This window comes from Chelon labrosus (assembly GCF_963514085.1).
Source record: "Chelon labrosus genome assembly, chromosome: 9".
In the NCBI taxonomy this organism is placed as follows: Eukaryota; Metazoa; Chordata; class Actinopteri; order Mugiliformes; family Mugilidae; genus Chelon; species Chelon labrosus.
Genome location: NC_140359.1, coordinates 2,449,161 through 2,474,552, shown reverse-complemented (window position 1 = coordinate 2,474,552; position 25,392 = coordinate 2,449,161). Strand labels below are relative to the sequence as shown.

The following is a 25,392-nucleotide window of genomic DNA, read 5'->3' as shown; positions in this document are numbered from 1 at the left end:
ACATTACGGGCCAGAATGTTTTGATAGTCTCCAGATTTCATGATTCCTTGCACACAATCAATGCACCCAGTCCCAGAGGCAGCAAAACAACCCCAAAACATCTTTGAACCCCCACCGTATTTGACTGTAGGTACCGTGTTCTTTTCTTTGTAGGCCTCATTCGGTTTTCTGTAAACAGTAGAATGACGTGCTTTGCTAAAAAGCTCTACCTTAGTCTCATCTGTCCACAAAACATTGTCCCAGAAGGATTGAGGCTTACTCAGGTATGTTCTTGCAAACTGCAGTCTTGCTTTTTTATGCCTCCGTGTCAGAAGTGGGGTTCTCCTCGGTCTCCTGCCATAGCGCTTCATCTCATTCAGACGACGACGTATTGTTCGAGCTGACACCGTTGCACCCTGAGTCTGCAAGACAGCCTGAATTTGTGTGGAAGTTGACTGAGGTTGTTTATCCACCATTCGAACAATCCTGCGTTGCATTCTTGCATCAATTTTTCTCTTTCGTCCACGTCCAGGGAGATTTGCCACAGTTCCATGGGTTAAAAACTTCTTGATTATATTGCGCACAGTTGACAAAGGAACTTTAAGATCTCTGGAGATTGACTTGTAACCTTGAGATTGTTGATATTTTTCCACAATTTTGCTTCTTAAGTCCTCAGACAATTCTCGCCTCTTCTTTCTCTTCTCCATGCTTGGTGTGGCATACACAGGCAAACAACACAAAGGTTGAGTCAACTTTTATACATTCCAACTGGCTTCAGTTTTGATTTCTATATTGCCAGCACCTGTTACTTGCCACAGGTGAGTTTAAATGAGGATCACATGCTTGAAATGAAATTCTTTACCCACAGTTTTAATAGGGTGCCAATGATTTTGTCCAGTTAATTTTTGAGTTTTGTGTAAAATTATGTCAAATTTGGCTTTTTTCTTCTGCTTTTTTGTGTTGTCCCAATGCACTTAAAGGAAATAAACGTGTATACCAAAACATTTGTAATTTCAACACTTTTCTGGGAGAAATGGTGCATTTTCTGGAAAAGTTCCAGGGGTGCCAATACTTTCGTCCATGACTGTATATGTTATATGTTCTATACTATAAAACATATTACATATACTACTGTATAGAATCTATAGTGTCATTGTGTTCTTTCGCTGCCTGTGCCTGGGAGCTAGACAGATAGTTGAAAGGATTTAACGAAGTGACACTTTAAGAGATTCTAAAACAGATCTACACTGTGTATACGTTACTCGTTAGCCATTCTTAATGCTTGGTGCATTGTTAATTCACCATCTGAAGATGATGAATTAAACACACATAAATACCTGGTTTAGTTTTCTGGTTTCTTATTTTCCAAAAGAAATTTCCACCACACTAGGAAGCTATGAGGGGCTACTTTTACCTGGCTGGCTTGAAAGCCAGGAAGGGAGCTAGGAAGAGCTACTATTAGCTGGAAAGCAATGGGAGGTAAGGAAGAGCTATTTATACCTATTTATAACAGTGTCTCTAAGCAGACTATTTAGATATCTGTCAGATTAGATCAGATATAGTTAAATATTGTTAATAGCTAAATTACAGAGAATTGTTCATTTCATTTCTGTAGCGCAAGTCTGAATCCAGCCAAGTCATTATCTCATTGTAAAAAGTCATTGTAAAAAGACACAGACCTGTGTTTCTCGCATCAGCTTAAATTAAGGTTATGGGGAGGTGTTGTACAAGGGTGGACTAAGGTGAACTTATTTTTCTAGTGGTGTTGCGCATCAAGCACAGACTGAAATGTCAGCCCAGTAGCAGGGACTTATGGCCCAAAAATGTACAATTAAAAAGGTTCAAACTATTCTTTTATCAGTAAATATTCTCTGGTTAAAACAGAGACAAAAAACATCCATTGCAAGCAGTAATGGAAAAACATACTGAATATCGGTCGACTCCACTCTACACTGTTCACGACCCAAAGAGTTCATATATAATTCATCCGCTTATACATCATTCATGTGTTCATAAATTCACTCGCGGGTATTTTTTTCCTCTATTGCCGGCCAGCCCCTTTTTCTTCCCCAGGAATTTTTTTTTTTTAATGAAATAATAAAAAAAGCACTATGACCTACAAGAGTTCCAGTCCAAATTGAGTTAACCTCAGGAACATGGTTCATTAGGGGAAAGCCTGTCTGGTGCCACAGCAAATTAGTCTTTTACAGTGCGAGTCTGCACGGCTAATGTTGTGTTCCCACTGTCAAATGACGCACAAATTCAAGGTCGCACAACAAGCCACGACTTGAGGATGAAGCCTAGTGTCAGTAAACGTCACGTTAACAGATGACGCTGTTGCATGTCATTTAAATCCTGCAGCATACGATGGAAAAAAGCTTTACTAATGACCATATGCTGTAAAGACGGACTTCAAATTTTACTGAATTCTTTCCTGAGTTGATTTCATTACAAGTCACAAGATTTATTTTGAGATATTTCAGTTAGAAACTATTTTGTTGAGTTATGAAAGAGATTTTCACAGAACTAATGTTGTCATTGGGTTTACAGATTTGGTTGTAGTTCCACAATATTTTACCTCAGTTTAACCACATTTAACATCGTTTAACATCTTGAGAAATTCCAGAAAATGATATTATTGTTTTAGAAGCTTCTGATTTGCTGATTGACATCGTTTCAGTTAATTAGATGGGTAATTGTGTATGTGGAGTTCTTACTTTTTGTACAAATGTACTCTAATAAAAACTAAAAGTGTTTTGTTAACATCTGAAAAAAAATAAAAATATGAAATAGAAAAACATAATCCCTGAAGCATGGCAATGGCAGCATCACGTTGGGACGTTTAGGACAACAAAGTTGGGGTCAAAGCCCTGACCTCAGTCCCTCAGAGAATTATTTTGTGAGCGGGGAGGCCTACAAACTTGACTTGGTTCCACCAGTTCTGTCAGGAGGAATGACCTACAATTCCTGCTATTTGTTGTAAGGAGCTTGTGTAAGGCTACCAGAAACATTTGACTCAGGTTAAACAATTTAAAGGCAACGATACCAAATACTAAGTGCATGTAAACTTCTGACTAGGGATGTCAGATTTAACAATAACAGAACACTCGTGTTAATTGCATGTTAAAAAAAATGAATGATGTTTAAAAGAAGTTATGTTAACATGTAGTATTGAATATGACTACAGATTTCCTGAATTTGATTCAGTATCAGTTCATTTAGAGATATTTCAAAACTAGTTTACTTAAAACTAAAGCTAAGAGATTTGTAGTATTTTCCCTCTAGTTTCACATCTTGCATTTGGCTTTGCTTTCGTTTGGCTTTTCTCTGTCGTCATACCTTTTAAATCCAAAACACTGCCCCACATCAGCTTTCAGGCCTTTACTTATTTTCTACCTTCCATTTACCCCCATTTTTTACTCCATCACCACTACACAACCTCTGTATATAGGAACTCAATTATTAAGTATTGAATTAATACATTAGGGCTAGGTATCACTACAGATTTCCTGATTTCCTGATTCACGACTTATTTAGATTAGAACTGTAAGTGGCTGTCAACATGTTTAATCGAGTTTATTCAGGTAAAGCAAATAAATACCAATTTAATTCTGTTCTAAATGTCAACGCACTATATTTCTGACCCACCGGGAATGTGATGTAAGATATTAAAATCTAAAATAAACCTCTACTATTATTCTGACATTTCACATTATTAACACAAAAATTAAAAAAGTAGTCATCTGGGGAATGTTTACAAGAAACAGTTTAAACTGAGTTTAAATGTATTTGGCTAAGGTGTAATAAACATATATGATAAAAATAATCAACTTTAAATTTCCAACATGGTGTATAAATGACAAATTAAAAGAAATAGAGATAATGAATAAACAAAGAGCACATAAATAAACAGAGGAAAGAGCAAAAAGGCAAGCAAAAAATAGCAGGTTTTCTCCAGTTTCAAATGATGTGTAAGGTCTTTAATCCACATAAGGTTGGAGGAGGTTTTTCTTTCCAGGCGTGTAAAGACATGAAAAGAAAAGAAATGGCTCAAGCGTGTATCTTGTGGGGCTACTCCAAATATTGCTGTTAAAGCTGAGGGATGTATAGGTACTTGCAAGACATCTGATATGGTTTTAAATATTGACTTCCAGAAGGGACCTAGCTTTGAACAAAACCAGAACATGAGTGAATGCGTGGCTGGTGCTTGCCTACATCGACCACACAACGGGTCTGCATTAGGGATGAATTTGGTTAGTCTTACTTTTGACCAGTGAAGGTGATGGACTACCTTGAACTGACTATGTGTCTCAGAGTGTCATCCCCAAGTCCTCCTCCCATTGAATCTGTAGGTCAAGGACTCCAATATATCAAGATTCAGCAATGAATAGATCCTTAAAATACACAGTTTTGATCATGGATTGAGTTTCAAAAAGGAGTCCAAGAAAGAGCTCTGTAGTTGCAATGGAAAAGAATTAAAGAAGGCTGATACAAAGCTCCGAAGTTGAAAAATTTGAAGAAATGAGACCGAGGGATATTGAACTTTGACACTAGCTGATCGAAGAATACAAAAATATTATCAACAGATAGAGCTCGTATTAAAGTGATCCCTCTTCTGACCCAAGCAGTAAAAGCTCGAACTTTTATTGAAGGTGTAAATAGGGTGATTTTTCACTATTGGAGCTAGACAGAAAGTTTGGTTAGTGAAAACAATCTCCTTAATTATGACCAGATTTTAAAAGATTGTTTTAAGATCGAGTTTTGGGTATACTTGGATATAGGTTCAGATAGAGGAATTTTAGAACAAGAAAGACGCATAGGGAGGTGGACATACAAGGTAAGTTCTCCATCTGTAACCACTTAGGAGCTGTGTCCTGGGATAGAGGTTCCTTCCAGTGTAACATAATCCTTTTATGTGTATAGAATTGAAAGTTAGGGAGGGATAATCCACCATGTTTACAGTGCCTCTGTAGTATGCCTGTTTACTTATTCTGTGATTTTTCTAATTCCAAATAAAACTAGGTATTAATTTGTCTATGGATTTGGTTAGAAAGACAGGAATACACTGAAATACATACAGAACTTTGGCCAGTACATTAATTTTTATTGTATTAATTCTTCTGCCTAATGATAAGGGTAGTAAACTCCAGTGTTCCAGATCATGTTTCAGATGAGATACCAAAAGAGGGAAATTAGCTTCAAATAGGTCTTTAAACTTTTGGGTAATCCAGATTTCTAAGTACCTAAATTGGCACATACTTACTTTAAGGGGAAATGGATTAAGTGCAATCGATTTGGCTATTGCGTTCACTGGCATACACTTTTTTTGTAAATTAACTTTATATCCTGATATCTTGCCAAAGTCTTCCAGCAGCCTAAGAGTCTCCTGTAGGCTGGCCAAAGCGTCAGATAGATATAAAAGCATATCATCAGCATAAAGGGAGACTTTATGCTCCAGGCCGCTTCGCTTTATCCGCCTTGATACTGGCTTCGTTACATAGTGCCACGATGGAGTGGAAAACAGGGAGACAGAGTATTATTGTCTCCCTGTTTCATTGCTGACAGTTTCATCGTCAACTGTCAGCATATCTAATCCCCCCCCCCCCCCAAAAAAAAAAAGACTCAAACTGAGAGTCTTTACCCAAAGATTCTGAAGTGTACAACTGCGAGTAGAACTCATGAAAACACAAGTTAGTCTCTGAATGTTCAATGTGCTTGGTGCCCAATTCATCATTTATCTGGACTATCATCTGATCTGCAGTTTTCTGATGGAGCTGATGAGCGAAAAGATTCCCAGGTTTTCCCCAAACTCACATGTCCTACTCTGTGTTTTATTCATTAGATTTTCGATGTGTCCTGTTGACAAAAGGTTGAATTCAGTTTACAGAGTTAGTCATTGCTTGAATTAATCATCGGATGGGGTGAGAGCTAGCGTTGTGTCCACATGTAAGATGACATTTGCTATTTGTTCAAGTCTCAAATCTAGTGAGATTTTCTAATATGATATGAAAGGATTTTCCCCCTGAGATATGCCTTTATCAATTCCCATACTACTGAGGAAGATATTCCTGGAGTCTGATTATGCTTAAGGAAGAAGGTCACTTCACTAGGGATAAATTTAACAAAATCTTTATCAGGTAACAACAATGAATTGAGACGCCAGGGACGATAATTAGTGTGGGATAAAGTCATAATTAGCGGGGCTTGGTCTGAAATAACTATCGCCTGATATTCACATTTAGCTATTGATGAAAGGAGCCTGTTACTAGAAGTAGTCTATGCAGGAGTTGTGCAAAGAAGTTAAAATAAGTTGTCACCCTAATTCAGTGTATAAACATTAGCCAAGATGATTGGTGTGTTATATAGACTACCCACTACAATCCCATAGCAACCTGAGGAATCTGTTTCAACCTTTGACAAAACAAATGGGATGTATATTATTGATAAGGGCTGATGTTCCTCTATTTAGAGTGAAAATTGGAGTGATACAATTGGCCAACCCTTCGTCCCTTTATACGAATATAATTGAACAGTGGCTTAGAAAAAATAAATTCATGAATAAAACACAAACACTGACAACACCATCAATAACAAATGCAAATGCATGTAGAATATTGCCCATGGATGTTAGAACGTAAAAATAGTTACGAACTGTAAACCATTACACAAAGAAATGTAAGGATTTTCCTCCAGGATCTTCTTCATCACCAAGACTGCCAGGCATAACATAGGCACCTCTATAGATTCAACAATCATGTGTTCACAGAATGTTTGACTCATATTGCAGCAATGACGCAATAACAGTTTTAAACTGGTGGATTTTCATTTATTATTAAGTGACCATTTTGGCTGTTCTTGGGGAAAAAAAAACAATAGCTTAGTAAATAAAAACAACTGCAGCACTTTGAGTCTTTGAGGCAGTTTGAGTCTCTGTGAAACATTAAATAAGAAAGCATCAACTGAATGCACTTAATTAAATTCTGACTTGGAGTTTTTGGTCCACCACAGCTGCTCATCGAACCGTCCATAATAACTTAATAATCAGAAATGCATTCCATTGTTGAAAAGTAGAGCAGCAGATTAGACGGCTTCCTGTGGTTTAAGATAATGGCTCTCTGGTAAGATTTTCAAATCAGATCAATCCATAGCACACCAAAAAACTCACATGTGAGCATTTAATTAAATCCACCGCCTCCTGAATTCATCTCAGGGTTGTGATAAAGAGACTGGAGTAAAGTGTAGCTTTACAGCTCAGTGTGCTGACAGATAGCGGATCAGAAACACCTCAGCCATTTTCCCCCACATGACTAATTTTTGTCAACTGAAAGAGCTGAGGCGTGCAGTCAGGGGAAGGAAGAGAGATGTATGTGCATTTATATAAATGATAGCAAGCCTGTGTGAATAATGGGTTTAAGTGACTTTTTGAGACATTAATCACTGTATGCATGAATGTACGATGGGTTTGCATGCAAGAGTGTGTGTCTTTGTATTTCTTAAAAGTCTGGATCCTGGGAGTGGGATATTTGCTTTAAACCATACTGTTGAAGTCTGGTCCAGTCACACATCATATTTACCAGGTTAGATGTGATTTACAGACTGCTCTCCACATGATTTTTGCTTCTATAGTGCAGACTTTCAAAAGCAGGACTTAATCAAATTGTTGAAATCACATTTCAACAATCTAAAACATTTGATGTGGTTTTGGATCATGGTATGGTGACTAATCCCATAACTGTCCTGCTCACGTTGGCACGTAAGCCATGTTGCAGACCATGTCCACCCATTCATTGAACCAGTATTCCCTGGTTCAGAAATTGTTTGACAACAACAAGTTCAAGGTGTTGACTTGGCCTCCTTATTCCCCACATCACAATTTAATCCAGCATCTGTGGGATGTTCTGGACAGACAAGTCCAAACTTTAAAGGATCTGCTGTTAAGATCTTGGTGTCAGACATTATGCTAGCTAGCCTGATTGTGTCTTTATACCAACCTAACCTGGTTAATTACCTTGGTCATGCAGCTCTGCTTAACATGCCTATTTTGTCACATCTTTAGAAACCTCAAATATTCAACTATAAATAAATATAATAACATTAGTTTACATTCCTGTGCGACTCAAAGTGTTTCTGTACAAGAAAGACAATGTAAAATCTAATTTTAAAACCCCTAAATACATCAAATACAATTTATAATTGCTTGAGAAAAAAAATCAAAAATCTACATAATGCAACAATCCACAACACTTTGCTTTACCCAGAATTTACTTTTTTTTTTTTTAGCACACAAATGTATGACGATTTGTGTCCTGTATACTGCAAAACAATTTTGAAAAAAAGGGTAATTTATTAAATTATCAGGTGCCATTGTGTCAACAGAACAGATGGTTTCATTTTCCAGTTGTCCAATAATCATTTATACTTTAGACACAAAATATCAGAAGTCCAGGGAGTCCCTAACCCCACTGTCCCCATATGCCTGTGCCAGATCACATACAGGGGTTGAGGTCATGTCAAGTGATGTATCATAATTTATGACATTTACAGATGTACAGCTGGGTGTACTGCCAAAAATAATAATAATAATAATAATAATAATGTACATGTAAATAAATTATTGCCTGTAAAAAATGTATGAAATGCAGTGCTAAATGCTAAAAGCAGCTCACTAACATGTTAACAATTATTAAAACATCATTTCTACATTTGTATTGGTAGGATACAAGGAGGTTTAGTCGTAAAATGACATGGCTTGGTCATAAAATGTTTTGTAAAAGGATAGTTTATTAAATGTAAACATTTTCATAATGTAGAGGAAAGCTTTAGATCAAATTGGGCTGTATGTGGCCCTTGAATTAAAATGTTCAATGTCTGACATTAAACCCCGCTCTACACCTTTCCTCACATAGGTTACTTTTTTGTCATACAGACTGGGATTATTGGTTGGTGCCACTGATGTATTTTTGATTACACCTTTTGTAGACATGATAGTTAGGCCTTTTGTTTGTTGTTTGTTGCTCAATTCGCAGAAGTTTGTTAGTCAGGTCTTGTTTTGTTATTTTGCGTTTGTTTATTAGGTTAGGAAAGTTTATTAGGTTAAGAAAGTTTGCCTAGATCTGGATTTGCAAAACCAAAATTCACTCCCCGCATTTACATTTCTTAACGTTTTAATTTTTTGTTGTTGTGGACTCGTCTCTGCATCCATCCATTTCCATTCATCTGTAAACCCATCTATTCATTATAATGTGTTTCTGTGTGCATCAGATAATGCTTCCACTTCAACTTCACTCCATGCATTCATCCAGGTCAGCTCAGCACATAGAATCAGAAAACATTTATATTTAGATTCTATGAGAACACACTGTCAGCAGCACATGTAAGGAAAATAAAACATGCTTCTTCGTGCAGAAACTAGGCTAATCTCATTTACTGGAAACCAAGCACTAATTCCTCATGCCAGGCCATTTTGAAAATAAAGTTAAAAAGACACACGCTAACGGATTTGCAGTAAAGGCGTCTCCAGTAAACAAAAGCAGTAGCGAGGAGATAGACGGATGAGTAATAGGAGGAAAACGGGGATGTCTGCAGCCGAAACCAGGAGCTATTTCAGGTCCTGAGTTGTTTAACTAAGAGTCCTTATTTCGTTCAAATGGCCCATTTATTAAAAATAATGGTTGAGATCTAGTGCCGATGTTTGGAAGTGAAGGGCTGAGAGTGGTGTTGTAAATGTCAACTAGGTCACTTAAAGTGGCCTAGTTGACATTGTGTGCCAACAGCTAATATTACTCCAGATATTATTGTACTATATCAGAGGAAGTGTTGGACTGTGCAAATTCTGAAGGATTGAGATATATTTTAAAACCATGGATTTTCATGTGAGATATAGATAACTTTTGTGAATAACTTCAAGGGTGGAGCTGAAGGAAAATCAACCGACGCACCAACTAGCTCCAAATTTGATCACATTTACAAACATTAGTGTTTGTTTTTGAAGGACTGAATGTTTTTTTTTTTTAAGCTACATTTCATAAGTCAGGATGGAAAAAGTAATTGCTACGTCACTAGATAATTAGATTAGCCTGAAAGCCAGACCAACTTTTTCGCCCGTACATTTTTTTGTGGCACAAAGCTGGTTTGGAGTCTCTCGTTTGGGAAGTGATAATGGTCCAGCAAAGATCTGCCGGGCCAACCAAAGTGGGCAGACTTTATGTGGTGATGGAAGACAAATAGTGACATAATCATACACGTCATCTAAGCCCTGTGGAGTTGAATTTGTTTACAAGTAAATGACTCTGATTGGTTGTAGGACTAGCCAAATGCATGCAGAGGGTTTTTATTTTCTCTATACTGGTTAAAACTAGGGGTGAGACTTTAACGCGTTAATTACGATTAATTAATTGCAAAAGAATAACGCATTAAAAAAAAAACGCATATAATTGCAGTTTGCATTCAACGCAAACAACGGGAACTTTTGTCAGTGCACGATTTCCTGGTACACCGATTACACTGATGCACATGTCAGAGCTCGGCCAACCGCTACCAAAATGGAGGAATCGGATGAAAGCACGTTGCTAGGACTGATGGAAGGCAGATTTTATTTTAAAAAAACTACTTGAAAAACTACCTTGCATTTAAACTACCATCTAAATGCAAAGCATGTTGCAGTGAGAACAGAAACCGTCGGAGCTGTTAGCGCTAGCAGTCCCAGTCATCCCAAGGCATGTCGGCAGCCCAAACTGAAAAAGTACTTAAGTTTACAATATTCATGTCTGTGTCTATTATTTGATTTAGTCGTCCAGTAAAATCCATTTGAATTAAAAAATGCTGCTTTTTGGGGCAAATGTTGTTATGCGATAGTTAAAACATGTCTCATAATGAAACCCAGATGGAATGATACCGGACTTTTATTCTGATAAGGATTGCGGCTACACCAGGGTAAAACTAGACAACTAGCAGTTGCACAAACTCTGGTTGTAAATGACATCACCAGAACAAATTGGCCGCACCCATTTCAGCTACGTATACTGTGGCTCCACCTCTAAGGAGCTTTGCTGTCCTGATCTTTAAATACAATCTATGGATAAATCAGGATAAATCCTTGGGGAGCTTCACAGATCATTCTCAAACTAGCTGTAGATATGATCAAATTTCCCAATAGATTTGTTTGTTTTTGGGGAACTTGTACTGAATCTGAATCAGTTAACCGGTGCACAAACTCTGATAAATGACATAACCAGAACAAAATGGTCATGTCTGTTTTTACTATATCTGAGGAGTTGTACTGTCCATCTTTAAATGCAATGTTTGGACCAGACTAATAAATAAAAAGCCCCAAAGGGAGCATGTAACAGAGAATTAAACTGGGCCCAGGATAAATACTTGAGGTACTCCACAGATCAGAGTAGAAAATTTAGACTTTTTGTATTAAGGAAGTGTCAGACTGTGTGAAAGCTGAGTAGGGCAATATTTTAAAACGGAACTAGATTTTGATTGCATTACCAAATATTTGTGTTTTATTTTATTTTTTTAAAGGAACTGAATCTGGGTACTTTATGCTACATTCTCACTTCTTTAACTGCTCTAACAAAATGTCACAAAGTTGGGCATTGAAAGCAACATGGATACCAACAACTATGATTTTGTTCATGAGGAGAATGGCCTATGAGCTGTGAAGCCAGTTAATCCAAAGTTTGCCAATAAAACTTTACTTTCAACACATTTAGATAATTCTATGTATAACTCTAAGACAAATGTGGACCTTTTCATATAGAGCAGGGATTATGGTTGATGTATGACCAGCCCCCTTGTCCTATCCAACTGAAACTATATCCTCATATGACAAATGAAGCTTCTTATCTATGCCTGGAGATGTATGTACTTATTTTGGACCATTAGAGCCGTTTTCCAAGCCAGAGCAGCTGCTCGATCTCCTTGACTCCAAATTCTGATGTACAACCCCAGTTTCACAACCGTTCAGAGGTGTCAATGTTCCTTTCCATTCCTCGACTATTAGAAACAAATAAACAGTGTGCACATGACATGATGGGAAAAGACAGTGACTCAAGCAGACCCACCATAAACACTGAAATATATGTATACTCTTTTCTTGCAAAGAGTGAAATGGGAAAATTAGTATCAACATTGTGCCTGTGCATCAAAGAACAGTTCAACATTTCAAAGATACCTATTTGTTTGCTGATATTAGACAACAGCAGCCAATTATCTTAGCTTAACAGAGAGGCCTGAAACAGAGGACTCAGCTGGCTTGACTTGGTCCAAAAGAAACTACTACGCAGCTCATTAATTATAACCACTGACAGGTCAAGTGTGGCCCCATTCAATCGTTGTATTGGCATTCATCCTGGGGGCAATCACAAGCGACCACTTTAAGTATGGGTGTGATCACACCCAAGACACACTGAGGATGCATTTGAGAGATCTGATCCCAGACCACATTTGAAGATGGTTTGGGACACATTTGACCATTGATTTGGTAGTGTGAACATATAATGAGTCCTGGTCAAATCAAAGACCTATTCAACTGGGTTGATTCGTAAAAGAGGACTTAAACTTATTCATTCAGAAAAAAACAACCACCATTATAAAGAATTACCTGAAAAGGAAAAAGCACAGTTAATGATGCTTGTTCATTTGTTATAAGATCCTTTTTAAATATTCTGTCTGTGTAGCTGTTAACTAACTAAATAATAAATAAATTGAAACAAGAAGGATAGAGATCAGTGAATAAATGATAACTTAATGTGTGTGCTTTCAGTGAGTGAGAGAGACTTTACAGCTTGCTCAAAAATATGTATCAAAATATTGAGACAGCAGCTGTTATAATAAAAAAAAAAAAGAGAGCAGGAGAACAAGATAAACATCTGACTAAAGCGTCCATGTAGAATCTAATCGTAATACAAATACAGGATATAGCTGATGATGTTACATGACAGTTTGATAATAAATATAAATAAAGCTGTTAGTGGCTGCAGTAGTTCTATTACTGGTGAGTTAGCTGCTATAACTGAATATGAGAGGTATCATGGGCAGGTTGGAGAATGATGCATTCAGGTAGGAGAGGATAACTGTAGGCCATAATAACAGGGCATGTTGATGAGACCAGGACTACAGATGAATAGTATGGAGCTTTGTTGTACAACTTTAGTTGTACTTAAGTGTTTTAGTTTGGCACAAGTCCCATCCACCTCTAAACTAACAGCTATTCGTTAGTGTCTCCGAATGTAACAACATTATGGTATCAAACCTGGCAAGCCACATAGAGCACCATTTAGTCAGCTTTAGATGTGTTGATGGGAAAATCATGGGTTAAAAAAGTCTGTCCCACACTTGAACAAAACTCTTCATCTTTCCACATGATATGACAGATGTGAACACATTCTTGGCCGGAGAAATCTTTTGTCTGAGCCTGACTGAAGTTATTTCTGCCCTATAAAGGCAGAAGATTGCTCAGAGGGAGTGAAACTGAGAGAAGCGAGCAGCCCAATGACTTGACAGATGCTGTGATTTATTGACTTGTGAGATTTTTCTTTACCCATTTATCGCCTTCTGACCAAACACAAAGCTGACAAAAACTGAATAATTTTCATTTTCTGCTCAGCTGAGTAAAAGTTTAACATAAAACGCTGTTAGTAGATCAGTCAGTGAGGGTTTCCCTGTTCTGGAAACATCACAACTCTCCATTAGCGCAGGCCTGCATGGACGCCATTTTGACAGGTCTGAAGCCGCTGTACTGTCCATCAGGGCTCGGATACTCCGACCTGATTCTCCAAACACAGCAACTGGGGATGATGGGAAAGGTGTCATCAGGTGGAATCCCAAACCTCCAGCTGATATACTGTCCGTAGGCACAGTGACGCAAGGCGTCGGTCTGGACACAATCTGGAGACAAGGGGTCCCAATACAACAGGACAGCCTCTAGTAGGGGGCGACGCAGCACCAGCTGTTCAAACAGAGGAGATGAAGAGATGCAGACACCGTTGTTCTGTCTACAGCACAGCTCCTCCTGGTGGAGAGTGGAAGGAGCACAGCAGTCACACTTGCACCAAACTGGGCGACGGGGTTTCAAGTTGACTTTTTGGTCGGGTGGAGGCTGAGCGCTGTGGTCAGCACCGACATCCGGCTGTAGGAGACAGAGAACAGCTCTCAGGTGTCCTGGGTCCTTCTGTTGGGGCACAAGAACATAAATTCAGTACATTTGGGAGGGAATTTCATAGAAGTGAAAAAGCACTTTTATCCCATGAGCCTGTATTTGTTCGTATTTTTTCAAATTGACACATGCCACGTTACTGTTCCTAGGCTGGTCGAACATAGCCAAACCTGTAGACTTAGTTAGCATCAAAAGCTTCAAAAAACATGAAGCCAGCAAGAAAGGGTATGGCGGAGGAAATGACCATCCATTAAAACTGGAGAAAGAACAGTCATTTTAACAATGTCTGATAATGTAAGACATGTTGTTTGCTAAGGTACACTGAGCAATTCACTTTCGATAGCGTGGAGGCAAGGCAGTTAGTGAGAGTGTCTTGTACACAAGATACTGACAGCAAGTTGCTTAGATCACATTGGCAAACAAGCAACTTACTGTTGGTAAAATGCAGGTGAGGCATTAGCGAGCCAGCTAATGTTAGCAGTTTTGCTTTCACATTACCAACATTAAGTTGCTTGTTTACTAATACAAGCTAAGCAACTTACTCTTGGTGGCACGGAGGCGAGGCGTTAGTGAGAGTGTCTTGCCTCCACATTAACATTAAGTTGTTTGCTGATGTAAGCAAAGCAACTAACTTTGAGTACCACACTCTCGCATTTGTTTTTTTGTTTTTTGTCATTATGTTAGCAAACAACATGTCCTACAATACCTTTTTAACCAGGTAAGGCACCTGTTTCTGCCACATCCAAAGGATCAGGATGAGGCTAAGTTGGTAACATGGAGGCTCTTGATCTTAAAGAGAATGGAGTTACCGTAATGCTGAAGAAAACCTTGATTGTCCTCTCTGCAGTAGGTTTACCTTGCGAGGCTGAACAGACATCGGTTTGATGTCTTGTAAACTTTTCTTTTGCGACCTCCTCACCAGCCGAATGTTGTTCTCATCGACGTAGGACACGCAGAAGATGAGCTGCAACACATCAACCAAAACACAATGAAGGATTTCCACTGGACAGGTTGATACCAAGTCCACAATTTGAGTACAATAATGTCAACACTGAACCGAAAATCACCTTCCGTTTGTCTTGGACCGACTCTACTTTCCTCTTGGAGTAGTTTTGTCCGATGTCTGCAGAGTAACAGCTGGTTCCAATCAACCAGTCAATGAACACAGTCGTCTGGAGAAAGAGACTCAACTTTTACAACAAAACTCATTTTATTTTTCAGTTTTAAACTTGGACTATACTCTAAGTTTATACTCTAAATATTTATTTCAATTTTAACTCACCAAATTAATAAAACTAACAAGAGGGTAAAATAGATCAAAAGTCCAAACTAATGTGATAAAAGCTCATATTCCTAACTTTGCTAAAATTTTAACTTTATAACTTTTTATTTATGTGTTTGTAAGATAATTTTTCATCTCATTAACATTTTTACTTAACATAAATATTGTGATAATATGTGATTTTTAAATCGTGATTTGTTTTGTTTTTTAAGTAAAAATCTCAACACTCAGTTTGGACTTTGTATAAATATATTCTTCACATCTTTTGTTATGATTAGTACCGACAGCACCGACAGTCACCAGTAAGTTGAATTGACATGTTTACATTAACATATTAATAACTAGTATTTTCATAGTTGGTAAGATTTCTGAATTTTATCTATTTGACACTTTCATTTAACAACATTTTTAATTTTAATTATTATTATTATTGTTATTATTATTAGTAGTAGTATTATTGACAAAGCCAGAATTCTGAGAGAGAGCAATGCATAATTGGAACAACAAATGTATTTTGGAAATCAAGACTTATCAGGACTAATTTCCATTCTTTATTATTTTTCTTTTAATGGCATTAATGAACTTCCGTGGCGAAGTCTCTCACCAGAGCGTAGTATGACAGCGTTGAACCGATGTAGATGATGAGCTGAATGAAGCTGAACTTTCCTGCCTGGAAAACAAATCAAACAAATTTGACTTTTAGCCACAAATGTAAAAATATTGAGGTCATGCGCTCCTCAGGGCAAATAAGACACAAATTAAGTTACTGATAACTACGTAATTGATTTTACTTTACTTTGTGTCTATTTTTAACAAAAAGAATAAGAAACAGTTCTGAAGACCTAAATTTATAAGGCCATTTTTTTAAGTCAAATTGAGATGACATTTGTCCTTTTTCTTTGTAAAAGCAACAGCCCAACATTTTGTTGTATCACCAGAACATCTTCCATCATTTGCAAACATTAGCTAAGAACACCCACCTCACACGAGTCCTAAAGGTAAACTGTCATTACACTAGGACCACTAATTTTAATTTTAAATATTTTCAAGTTTTTATTGCAGCATACACTGCCTGGCCAAAAAAGTCACTACCTGGATTTAACTAAGCAAACAGATACGGGCCTTCTATTGGATAATGAGTAGCTTCTCATTTCTTAAATAACCATGTCTAAAGACACATCCCGTGGCGATGGAAAAGATGTTAGTCTGTTTGAGAAGGGTCAAATCATTGGCATGCATCAAGCAGAGAAAACGTCTAAGGAGATTGGAGAAACTACTATAATTGGGTAAAGAACTGTCCAACGTATCATTAAAAACTGGAAGGATAGTGGGGAAACATCGTCTTTGAGGAAGAAATGTGGTCGGAAAAAAATCCTGATTGATGGTGATCGGTGATCACGTTTGGTGAAATCAAATCGAAGAAAAACAACAGTAGAACTCAGGGCTATGTTTAATAGTGAAAGTAAGAGAATTTCCACACGTACAATGAGAAGGGAACTCAAGGGATTGGGACTGAACAGCTGTGTAGCCTTAAGAAAACCACTAATCAGTGAGGCTAACTGGGAAAAAAGGCTTCAATTTGCATAAAGATTGGACTCTGGAGCAATGGAAGAAGATCATGTGGTCTGATGAGTCCAGATTTACCCTGTTCCAGAGTGATGGGGGCATCAGGGTAAGAAGAGAGGCAGATGAAGTGATGCACCCATCATGTCTAGTGCCTACTGTACAAGCCTGTGGGGACAGTGCTATGATCTGGGGTTGCTGCAGTTGGTCAGGTCTAGGTTCAGCAAAGAATGAGGTCAGCTGACTACCTGAATATACTGAATGACCAGGTTATTCCATCAATGGATGTTTTCTTCCCTGATGGCATGGGCATATTTCAAGATGACAATGCCAGGATTCATGGGGCTCAAATTGTGAAAGAGTGGTTCAGGGAGCATGAGACATCATTTTCACACATGGATTGGCCACCACAGAGTCCAGACCTTAACCCCATTGAGAATGTTTGGGATGTGCTGGAGAAGGCCTTAACCCTCTAAATGTGTTTTGCCTGGGATTTTGGCACAAGGGATTGTAACATCTAATCCTGTGTATTAATGAATGTGGAATTTCTTGCCTTCTTAATGGGGCTTGGACCATCAGTTGTGTTGTACAGAAGTCAGGTTGGTACACAAATGACAGCCCTGTTTGACATCTGTTAACTGATTGGTTTTTGCCATAATATGAATTCTAAGCAAAGAGAAACGACAGTCCATCATTACTTTAAGAACTGAAGGTCAGTCAGTCTGTAAAAGTAAAAGTGCAGTTGCAAAAACCAAGCGCTACTATGAAACTGGCTCACATGAGGACCGCCCCAGGAAAGGAAGATTAAGAGTCACCTCTGCTGCTGAGGATAAGTTCATCGGAGTCACCAGCCTCAGAAATCACATGTTAACAGCACCTCAGATTAGAGCCCAGATCAATGCCACACAGAGTTCTACTAGCAGACACATCTCTACATCAACTGTTCAGAGGAGACTGCGCCAATCAGGCCTTTATGGCTGCTAGAAAACCACTACTAAGGAGAAGCAACAAGCAGAAGAGATTTGTTTGGGCCAAGAAACACAAGGAATGGACATTAGACCAGTGGAAATCTGTGTTTTGGTCTGAGTACAAATTTGAGATTTTTGGTTCCAACCGCTGTGTCTTTGTGCGACGCAGAAAAGGTGAACGGATGGTCTCTACATGCATGGTTCCAACCGTGAGGCATGGAGGAGGAGGTGGGATGGTGTGGGTGTGACACTTTTGGGGAATTATTCAAAATTGAAGGCATAGCATGGCTACCACAGCATCCTGCAGTGACATGCTATCCCATCCGGTTTGTGTTTAGTTGGACCATCATTTATTTTTTCAACAGGACAATGACCCCAAACACACCTCCAGGCTGTGTAAGGGCTATCTGACCAAGAAGGAGAGTGATGGAGTGCTGCACCAGATGACCTGACCTCCACAGTCACCTGACCTAAACCCAATCGAGGTGGTTTGGGATGAGATGGACTGCAGAGTGAAGGCAAAAGAGCCAACAAGTGCTCAGCATCTCTGGGAACTCCTTCAAGACTGTTGGAAAACCATTTCAGGTGACTACTTCATGAAGCTCATCGAGAGAATGCCAAGAGTGTGCAAAGCAGTAATCAAAGCAAAGCGTGGCTATTTTGAAGTTATTTCACTCTTTTTTGGTTTACTTCAAAATTCCACACGGGTTGATTCATAGTTTTGATGCATTCAGTGAGAATCTACAATGCAAATAATCATGAAAATAAAGAAAAAACATTAAATGAGTGTCCAAACTTTTGACTGGTAGTGTATATTTGGGCTTTGTGAATGAATGAATTAAAGGAGGGGTGGGTGTCACCAAGTCACCAACATGAGGTGAACAACAAACAGACAGTTTCTAATAAGACTGAATCAATAGTCAACCTTTCATCAACACTCTAGAGCTGCATTAACTTTCCTCTAACTTGAACACTTCCAAACGTCGCGCCCATCTACCTGTCCGAACACCATGATGTCAAATCTGATCCCGAAGGCTTTGTACAGTGTCCGCTCCTCCACTCCGTTCACAGTATTGTACTTTGCATACCTGAACACAATACAGCAGACAAGAACAATAATAAGTTCTTCAACAGAGGCATGCTTGTGTTTATTCTGATTATAATGGCCCCGTTCAGACCTTGCATAAACATCTGATCTAATCAGAAGTGTAAATGCGTCTCCACATGTGTCCCCAACTGGCACTTGACATCTGATCTCAATATTTATTGATCTACGTCCTGACATTAGTCATTTTAGAGACAAAGTTCAGATTATAAATGAACTCTGAAAACTTCCATACACACTGTAATCGCTCCACAGTGCTGTTTCAAGCAGTGACAGAGTTAGGGCGTTTACGGTGTTAGATGACCAGAACATTTCTGGTCTAGAGTTTTCTGGAGCCAGTGTAGGAGCTACCCTCTCCACAACCTTGACACCTCTATTTACTGGACTGAATCCAGTCACACGGTGTACACGTGATCAAGGAGAGTGCAAAGACAAGAAAAGACGCAATGAATCTCGAGGGGAGGACATTGTTTTTCTTTTTTAAGGTTGGATTGGTCGTTAGTTCAGCAACTAATATTAAATTACTGGTATCACATCAAAATATTTATATATTATATTTATGGGGACATTCCTACAGTGTACTAATATTAAATAATTTAATTTATTAATTCTTGTTTAGATTTATTTATTATTTAATTAGTTAACAGCTATAATAAATGGGACCTAGGACTCATTGTGTCATCACACGGAAGGAATGAGCTCAAATGTCTCCCAGCCACTTGTGATCAGATCGCTGAGGACGGATGTTAATTCGAGGTCTGAACGAGGCCAACGGTCAGAAAACGTGACCACCTTTCACTCACCTGAAGTTGAGGCCGGGGTAGAGCGTCTTGTTGCTCTCTTTCTCGTCCAGCCGCCTGAAGGAGTATCTGGGGAGGCAGTGCTGCATGAGCCGGTCCAGGTTGCAGTCCCATTTGATCAGAATGCCGATAACGCCTCCCTGTGGTCAACAGCGGAACAGCAAAATCTAGATAATCACCATTTTACTTGTGGTGTGTATTTTATTTTACATTTATTTAACTATTCAAGGTCCAATTCTAAGCATGTTAGTTCATATAGACATATTGTCCTCAAAGGTATGTTTTCAGCATGAATTTTGTGATGGTTAGTCTATGATTTATGTCCTGTAGCGGCACTAAAATCAAGAATGAAACCTTATTTTTACAATGTATTAGAGTAAATAAATATAAATAAATAAATAAATATTCTTTCAGCATTTCTTTCACATATTTTAAAAGTATAATACTTTAAGGATTAACAGTAAAAAACGCATTTGTTCATCTAAAATAATTGAGGGAATTCTTCTTGGGAAACGAGTATCTTGTATTTTTCCTTTTAATGCAACTCACATTCTGTCTTTTTATTTCAGAATTTTTTAATGTTTTTATTATTTCACATTTGAAAATACACTTTATCAAAATTGTGACATTTTACCGCATATTTTTCTCTTCTTTGATTTTGTGTTTTATCCTAAGTACATACTAAGTTCATTCATTCATTCATTCATCTTCTGTAACCGCTTGTCCTGTGAAGGGCAAAGCGGGGTACACCCTGGACGGGTCTCCAGTCTATCGCAGGGCTAACACAGAGAGACCTATGGCCAATTAAGAATCACCAATGAACCTAACCAGCATGTCTTTGGACGGTGGGAGGAAGCTGGAGTACCTGGAGAGAACCCACGCAGACACAGGGAGAACATGCAAACTCCACACAGAAAGGCCCAGTTGGCCCATGGATTCAAACCGGGAACCTTCTTGCCGTGAGGCATCAGTGCTAACCACGTCACCACTGCCGCCCGTTTAACTAAGTTATATGAGCTTAAATAAAAAAATATTAGAAAAGGTTAAAAATATATATATACATTTTGACTCAATTGTGAGACAAAGTCATAAGTCATTTTGAGGTAAAACTATGAGCAAACACAATTAAAAGTTTAATATTTTGATGTTTTATCCCATAATTTTAACTTTACAAGTAAAAAAAAAAGTTGATAAAGTAGAAAGACATTTTTCTAAATCATGATTAATTTCACTTTTTTTTAGCATTGATGGACTCCCATAGATCTTTCAGGACGCTGTATTCCGAACTAAAGGAGGATGTATACTTGAATATGGACACTGGTTTTAATTTGTCCATAAGTCGTCATGGAATTAGTCAGTAGAGTAACTTTTAACAGGCTGCAGATAAAATAGAACTAACAGGCTTCACATGAAAACTCACCTCTACTGCCATCTCAGAGAACTTTTCCCCAGCCTCATGAACAACATCTCCCAGTCGGAAGATGGGACACAGCGAGTCATTTCCTCTGTGACAGCTCCTCAGGTAGGCGTCTTTCATCCATGGGAGGATGTTCCTCCTGGGATAAACCCAGAGCATCAGCAAAACTGTCCTTGTTTTCACATTCAACCGTGCCAAAAACTTAAAAATTCACCGGATGAAGTTGAACGCAGGGAATCGGATGTTGTTTTTGATGAGGACAGTGAAGTTCTCAGCAGCTTCCAGCAGAGCAGGTCTGCATCAAAGACAACAAAACATATCTGATCTCCTAATAACCATGTACACACCTGATCTGCTGGTTTCTCTCTGGCTGGATTAAATTCATTCTTTCTGAGAATGATTGCTCCATGGAGTAAATGCCAGTTTCCAGGAGCAACAGAAACATGGAAGTAGCAAAAAAAACACTTGTTTTCTTCTTCTTTTCCTCCTCCTTCTTCTTCTTTTCTGCTTTTCTTACTCTACTCTTTCGTTCTGTTTCTATTTCTTCTTCCTCTTTTAGTCCTCCTAGCCCTCCCTCATTCTCTTTATTTTCCTCCTTCTTCCTGTCCTTCTTCTCCACCTCCTTTTTCTTCTGCTCCCTCTCATCCTCCTTCATCTTGTCCTTCTTCATCTCTTCCTACTCCTCTCTCATTTTTCTACCTGTCCTCCATTCCTTCTTCTGCTTTTCCTTGTTTTTCTCCTACCTCTTATTGTCCTCCCCACACTCCCCCAAATCCTCCTCTATCTCCACCTCCTTTTCTCCTGGTCCCCCTTCTAGTTCCTCCTCCTTCTTCATTACTTTCTTCTCATCCTCTCTCCTTCTTTTCCATCTTGTCATTCTAACCCTCCCCCTCATTCTCCTTTCCTTCTTCTTCCTCTTCTTCGTTTCCTTTGCCCTTTTCTCGTCCTCCTACTTCTCTTTCTTCTTCTTTTAGTCCTCCTACCCCTCCCTCATCTGCCTATTTTTTCTCATCTTTCTTCTCCTCTTCCTCCTCTTTTTTATTCTCATCCTTCTTTCCTCCTTCTTCTTGTCCTTCTCCTCCAACTCCTTGTTTTTCTCCTACATTTCTTTGCCCTCCTCACCATATCTGCCCCTTGTTCTTCTCCTTTTTTTCTCTTCTCCTCCTCCACTAACTTCTTCTCTTCCTCCTGTGGTTCCATCACAGAGGGTTCATCTATCTTCACACAGACCCTAACCTCATAAGGTAATGATCGAACAATAAAAGATCAAGGTTAAAAAGTCTGATCTAACCTTGGAGGGGTCGTCTTGGTTTCTACTGGACACCATGCAGAAACCTCGCAGGTCTTCCTTAACACATCAAACTTCACACAAGATCCCGTTTGAATCCCTGCAGAAGATGAAGACGTCGTAAAGTCCACCACTAATTTTTTTCAGAGTCAGCATTTTGATTCCTGCAGCAGCTGAACTGAAGCCAAACCTTCAGTTTAGCAGACAGCTGCAAACAGAGTTACACAATGATGATAAATTCCTCTTCTTCTTGTGCAAAACGGTGTGAGTTCCCCTTTTTGTTTCCCCTAAAGTAGCTTTAAGTTAGAATCGTCTTCCTTGGATTTAAAGATTATATATTTATTTAAAAAAATGTTTTATGTATTTATATTTTTAAGTGTTTGTATTTTTAAATATATTAGCTATATATCATATAGTTTTGTTTTTTGAATATCCGACTTGTTTATTATATTACACACACAGACAGACAGACAGACAGACAGATAGACAGATAGATAGATAGAAAGGACAGACTGATTCACCGTGGCTCTGCTGGTCCCAGGCTCCTGGTTTACAGTCTTTATTAGAGCGACAGAATCGGCCTTGAAGAGGAACCTGGAATAGAGAGGCTGCTCCTTTTACCGTTATACGTTTAATATATGAACTATAAAATAACAGCTAATAATGAAGAAAGCACACCTCTGGGCATTTTCCCTGCTTCTGATTCTTTGTCACAATGACGTTGGTCACAACAAAGAAGGAGTTTTTGTCCTAAAGAGAGACAGAGAGTCTTTAAATTCATATCTCTGATAACAGTCCAAAGCTGACAGGTGGGCAGAGTTCCTACCTGTGACGGCCCGCTGTAGTCCACCACATCCCAGACAACGTCTCCCTCCCCAGACAGGTTGGCCTGAGCGACACCCTTCACCTTGGTGGTGACGGAGCTCACCACCAGGTCAAACTCCTGGTACTTCCTGTTCCACAGCATCATGACACTGTGAAAACCAAGAAACACAGAAAAAAAGGAGACATCTTTTAATATTTGACATGAAAACATAAATCTACTGTGATGCTGTAGTTAACATTTTGAAACACTGGTTAATCTGCAATTAAATGGGTCATTTTAGGTCGATAAAATATCAGAAAATGTCACATTTACCGTTGTTGATGTCTTCAGATGTCAGATGTTGTTTTGTCTGAATTTTATGCAAGGATTTAAAGTTGATTTTGCATCAGTCAAGTTGTTTAATCTCGCCTTTTACAATGGTTTTATCTTGTTTGCATCATTCTTCTCTCGAGCTCATGAAGTTTTTCTCTAGTTTTTGAGAGATAGTATTTTATGGAAATCTGAAAACTGAGATTGTTTCTAATAAGGTTTTCATATATTTATATTTGTAATGATTGTATATATATTTTTATCCATTTTTAGATACGCAACCTTTTATTTTTCTATGTTTTGTTTATATATTTTATACAATTTTAAAAACACTCTTAAGAATATATAATTTATATTAATAGATGTCACCGTTTGAGCAGTAAAGTTATTTAGCAGCAGCTCACCACAGCACCCCCACACCCACCCTCCCCTCCGCGTTCTTACTCTTCCTCCCCCTCTTCTTCCTCCTCCTCCTCCTTCTTCTCCAGCATTTACACACACTTATTCAACTTCTCACCAGATGAGGAGCAGTATGGCCGTGTTCAGGCTCCACTTCAGAGAACCGAGCCGGACGCTCTGGATCCGGACTAGTTTGTTGGTCTCGTACTGACACAGACCGAGCAGGGATCCACAACCCGACATGCTGGAGAAGACGCTCCGGTTCTGATCCGATCAGCGCGGAGAGGGACTGTGAGTCAGTGCTTCCTGTGAGGACGGTCACATGATGGAGTCCTGCAGCTGCTCTCATTTCACCATCAGCTGCAGCCACCCACTGCCGTTTCTATCTTTGTGAGGACTCCATAAACTTAAACCCAAATCTACTAAGTAAGTCTAGATCTCCTGGAATCTGTGGGACGTTCTGGACAAAGATAAACATATCAAAAACCGAACATTATTCTAGATATTGAGGCCCGTATAAACCAAGGAATCCTGTCTTGACATGTTTAGGTTGTTTTTCTTTCTTGCAGATAAAGAGTTTCTTGTCTCCAGCAAGACAAATGATGCATTGCTGCGTAGGACACTGACCAGATTGTCCCATGAGGAAACAATGATGCTGTCTCAGGCAGAGCAGGAATGTAGCTGAGAATATTTATTCCAGTCATGGTTTCTTTAGTGATTACAAAATCAAATTTAAGTCTTTTAAAAAACTTTTATGTATTTATTTTTTTATGCTACACACAAATCCAGTTTCCAACCTAAAAAGTCCAAATAAGCCCCACATTTATTACTTGTCTCACAACACATTTTCAAAGATTTGGAAATGTACTGTATTTGGTGTATTTGGAAATACATTTCCACCACTGTGAGGGAGCTGTACTCACTCCCTCACCTGTCAGGTCAGCCCTTTCTTTATTTGAATATTTACTTTTATTTAGTATCTTTTTATTTAGTTAATATTTGTTAACTAAATGTGGAGCTGTTTAGTTTAATACATTGACTTGTTTAATATATTTTCTCCAGGGTTTATTTCATTGGTGTTTTGATTTTAACCTTTTTCTCTTTTGGAGGTGTTCCGGTCAAGGTGGTGTTCAAGAAGCGCACTTGAACGCCACATAGCTTCCAATACAGACCGGACCATGTAGGATTTGGAGGGGGAGAAAATGGGATTGCTTTCTTTTGTATTTTCTTTTTGTTAAGTCGAATATTAAGATTAAAATATTTGTTTTGAAGTTAATGTATTTTAAAAGGGT

General features: G+C 38.5%; 1 protein-coding gene across 1 annotated transcript; it reads right to left on the bottom strand.

Moving 5' to 3' along the window:
• Positions 1–13,480: 13,480 nt before the first annotated feature.
• Positions 13,481–24,343, bottom strand: p2rx7 (purinergic receptor P2X, ligand-gated ion channel, 7; the record flags this gene model as incomplete). Its single annotated transcript, XM_084551922.1, has 13 exons — positions 13,481–14,158; positions 15,000–15,107; positions 15,211–15,315; positions 16,030–16,095; positions 18,954–19,044; positions 19,865–20,001; positions 21,282–21,417; positions 21,493–21,573; positions 22,570–22,666; positions 23,088–23,160; positions 23,245–23,316; positions 23,393–23,540; positions 24,219–24,343. 13 exons carry the CDS (start codon positions 24,341–24,343, stop codon positions 13,664–13,666), a joined length of 1,734 nt encoding a protein of 577 aa, XP_084408048.1. The 3' UTR covers positions 13,481–13,663.
• Positions 24,344–25,392: the final 1,049 nt, after the last annotated feature.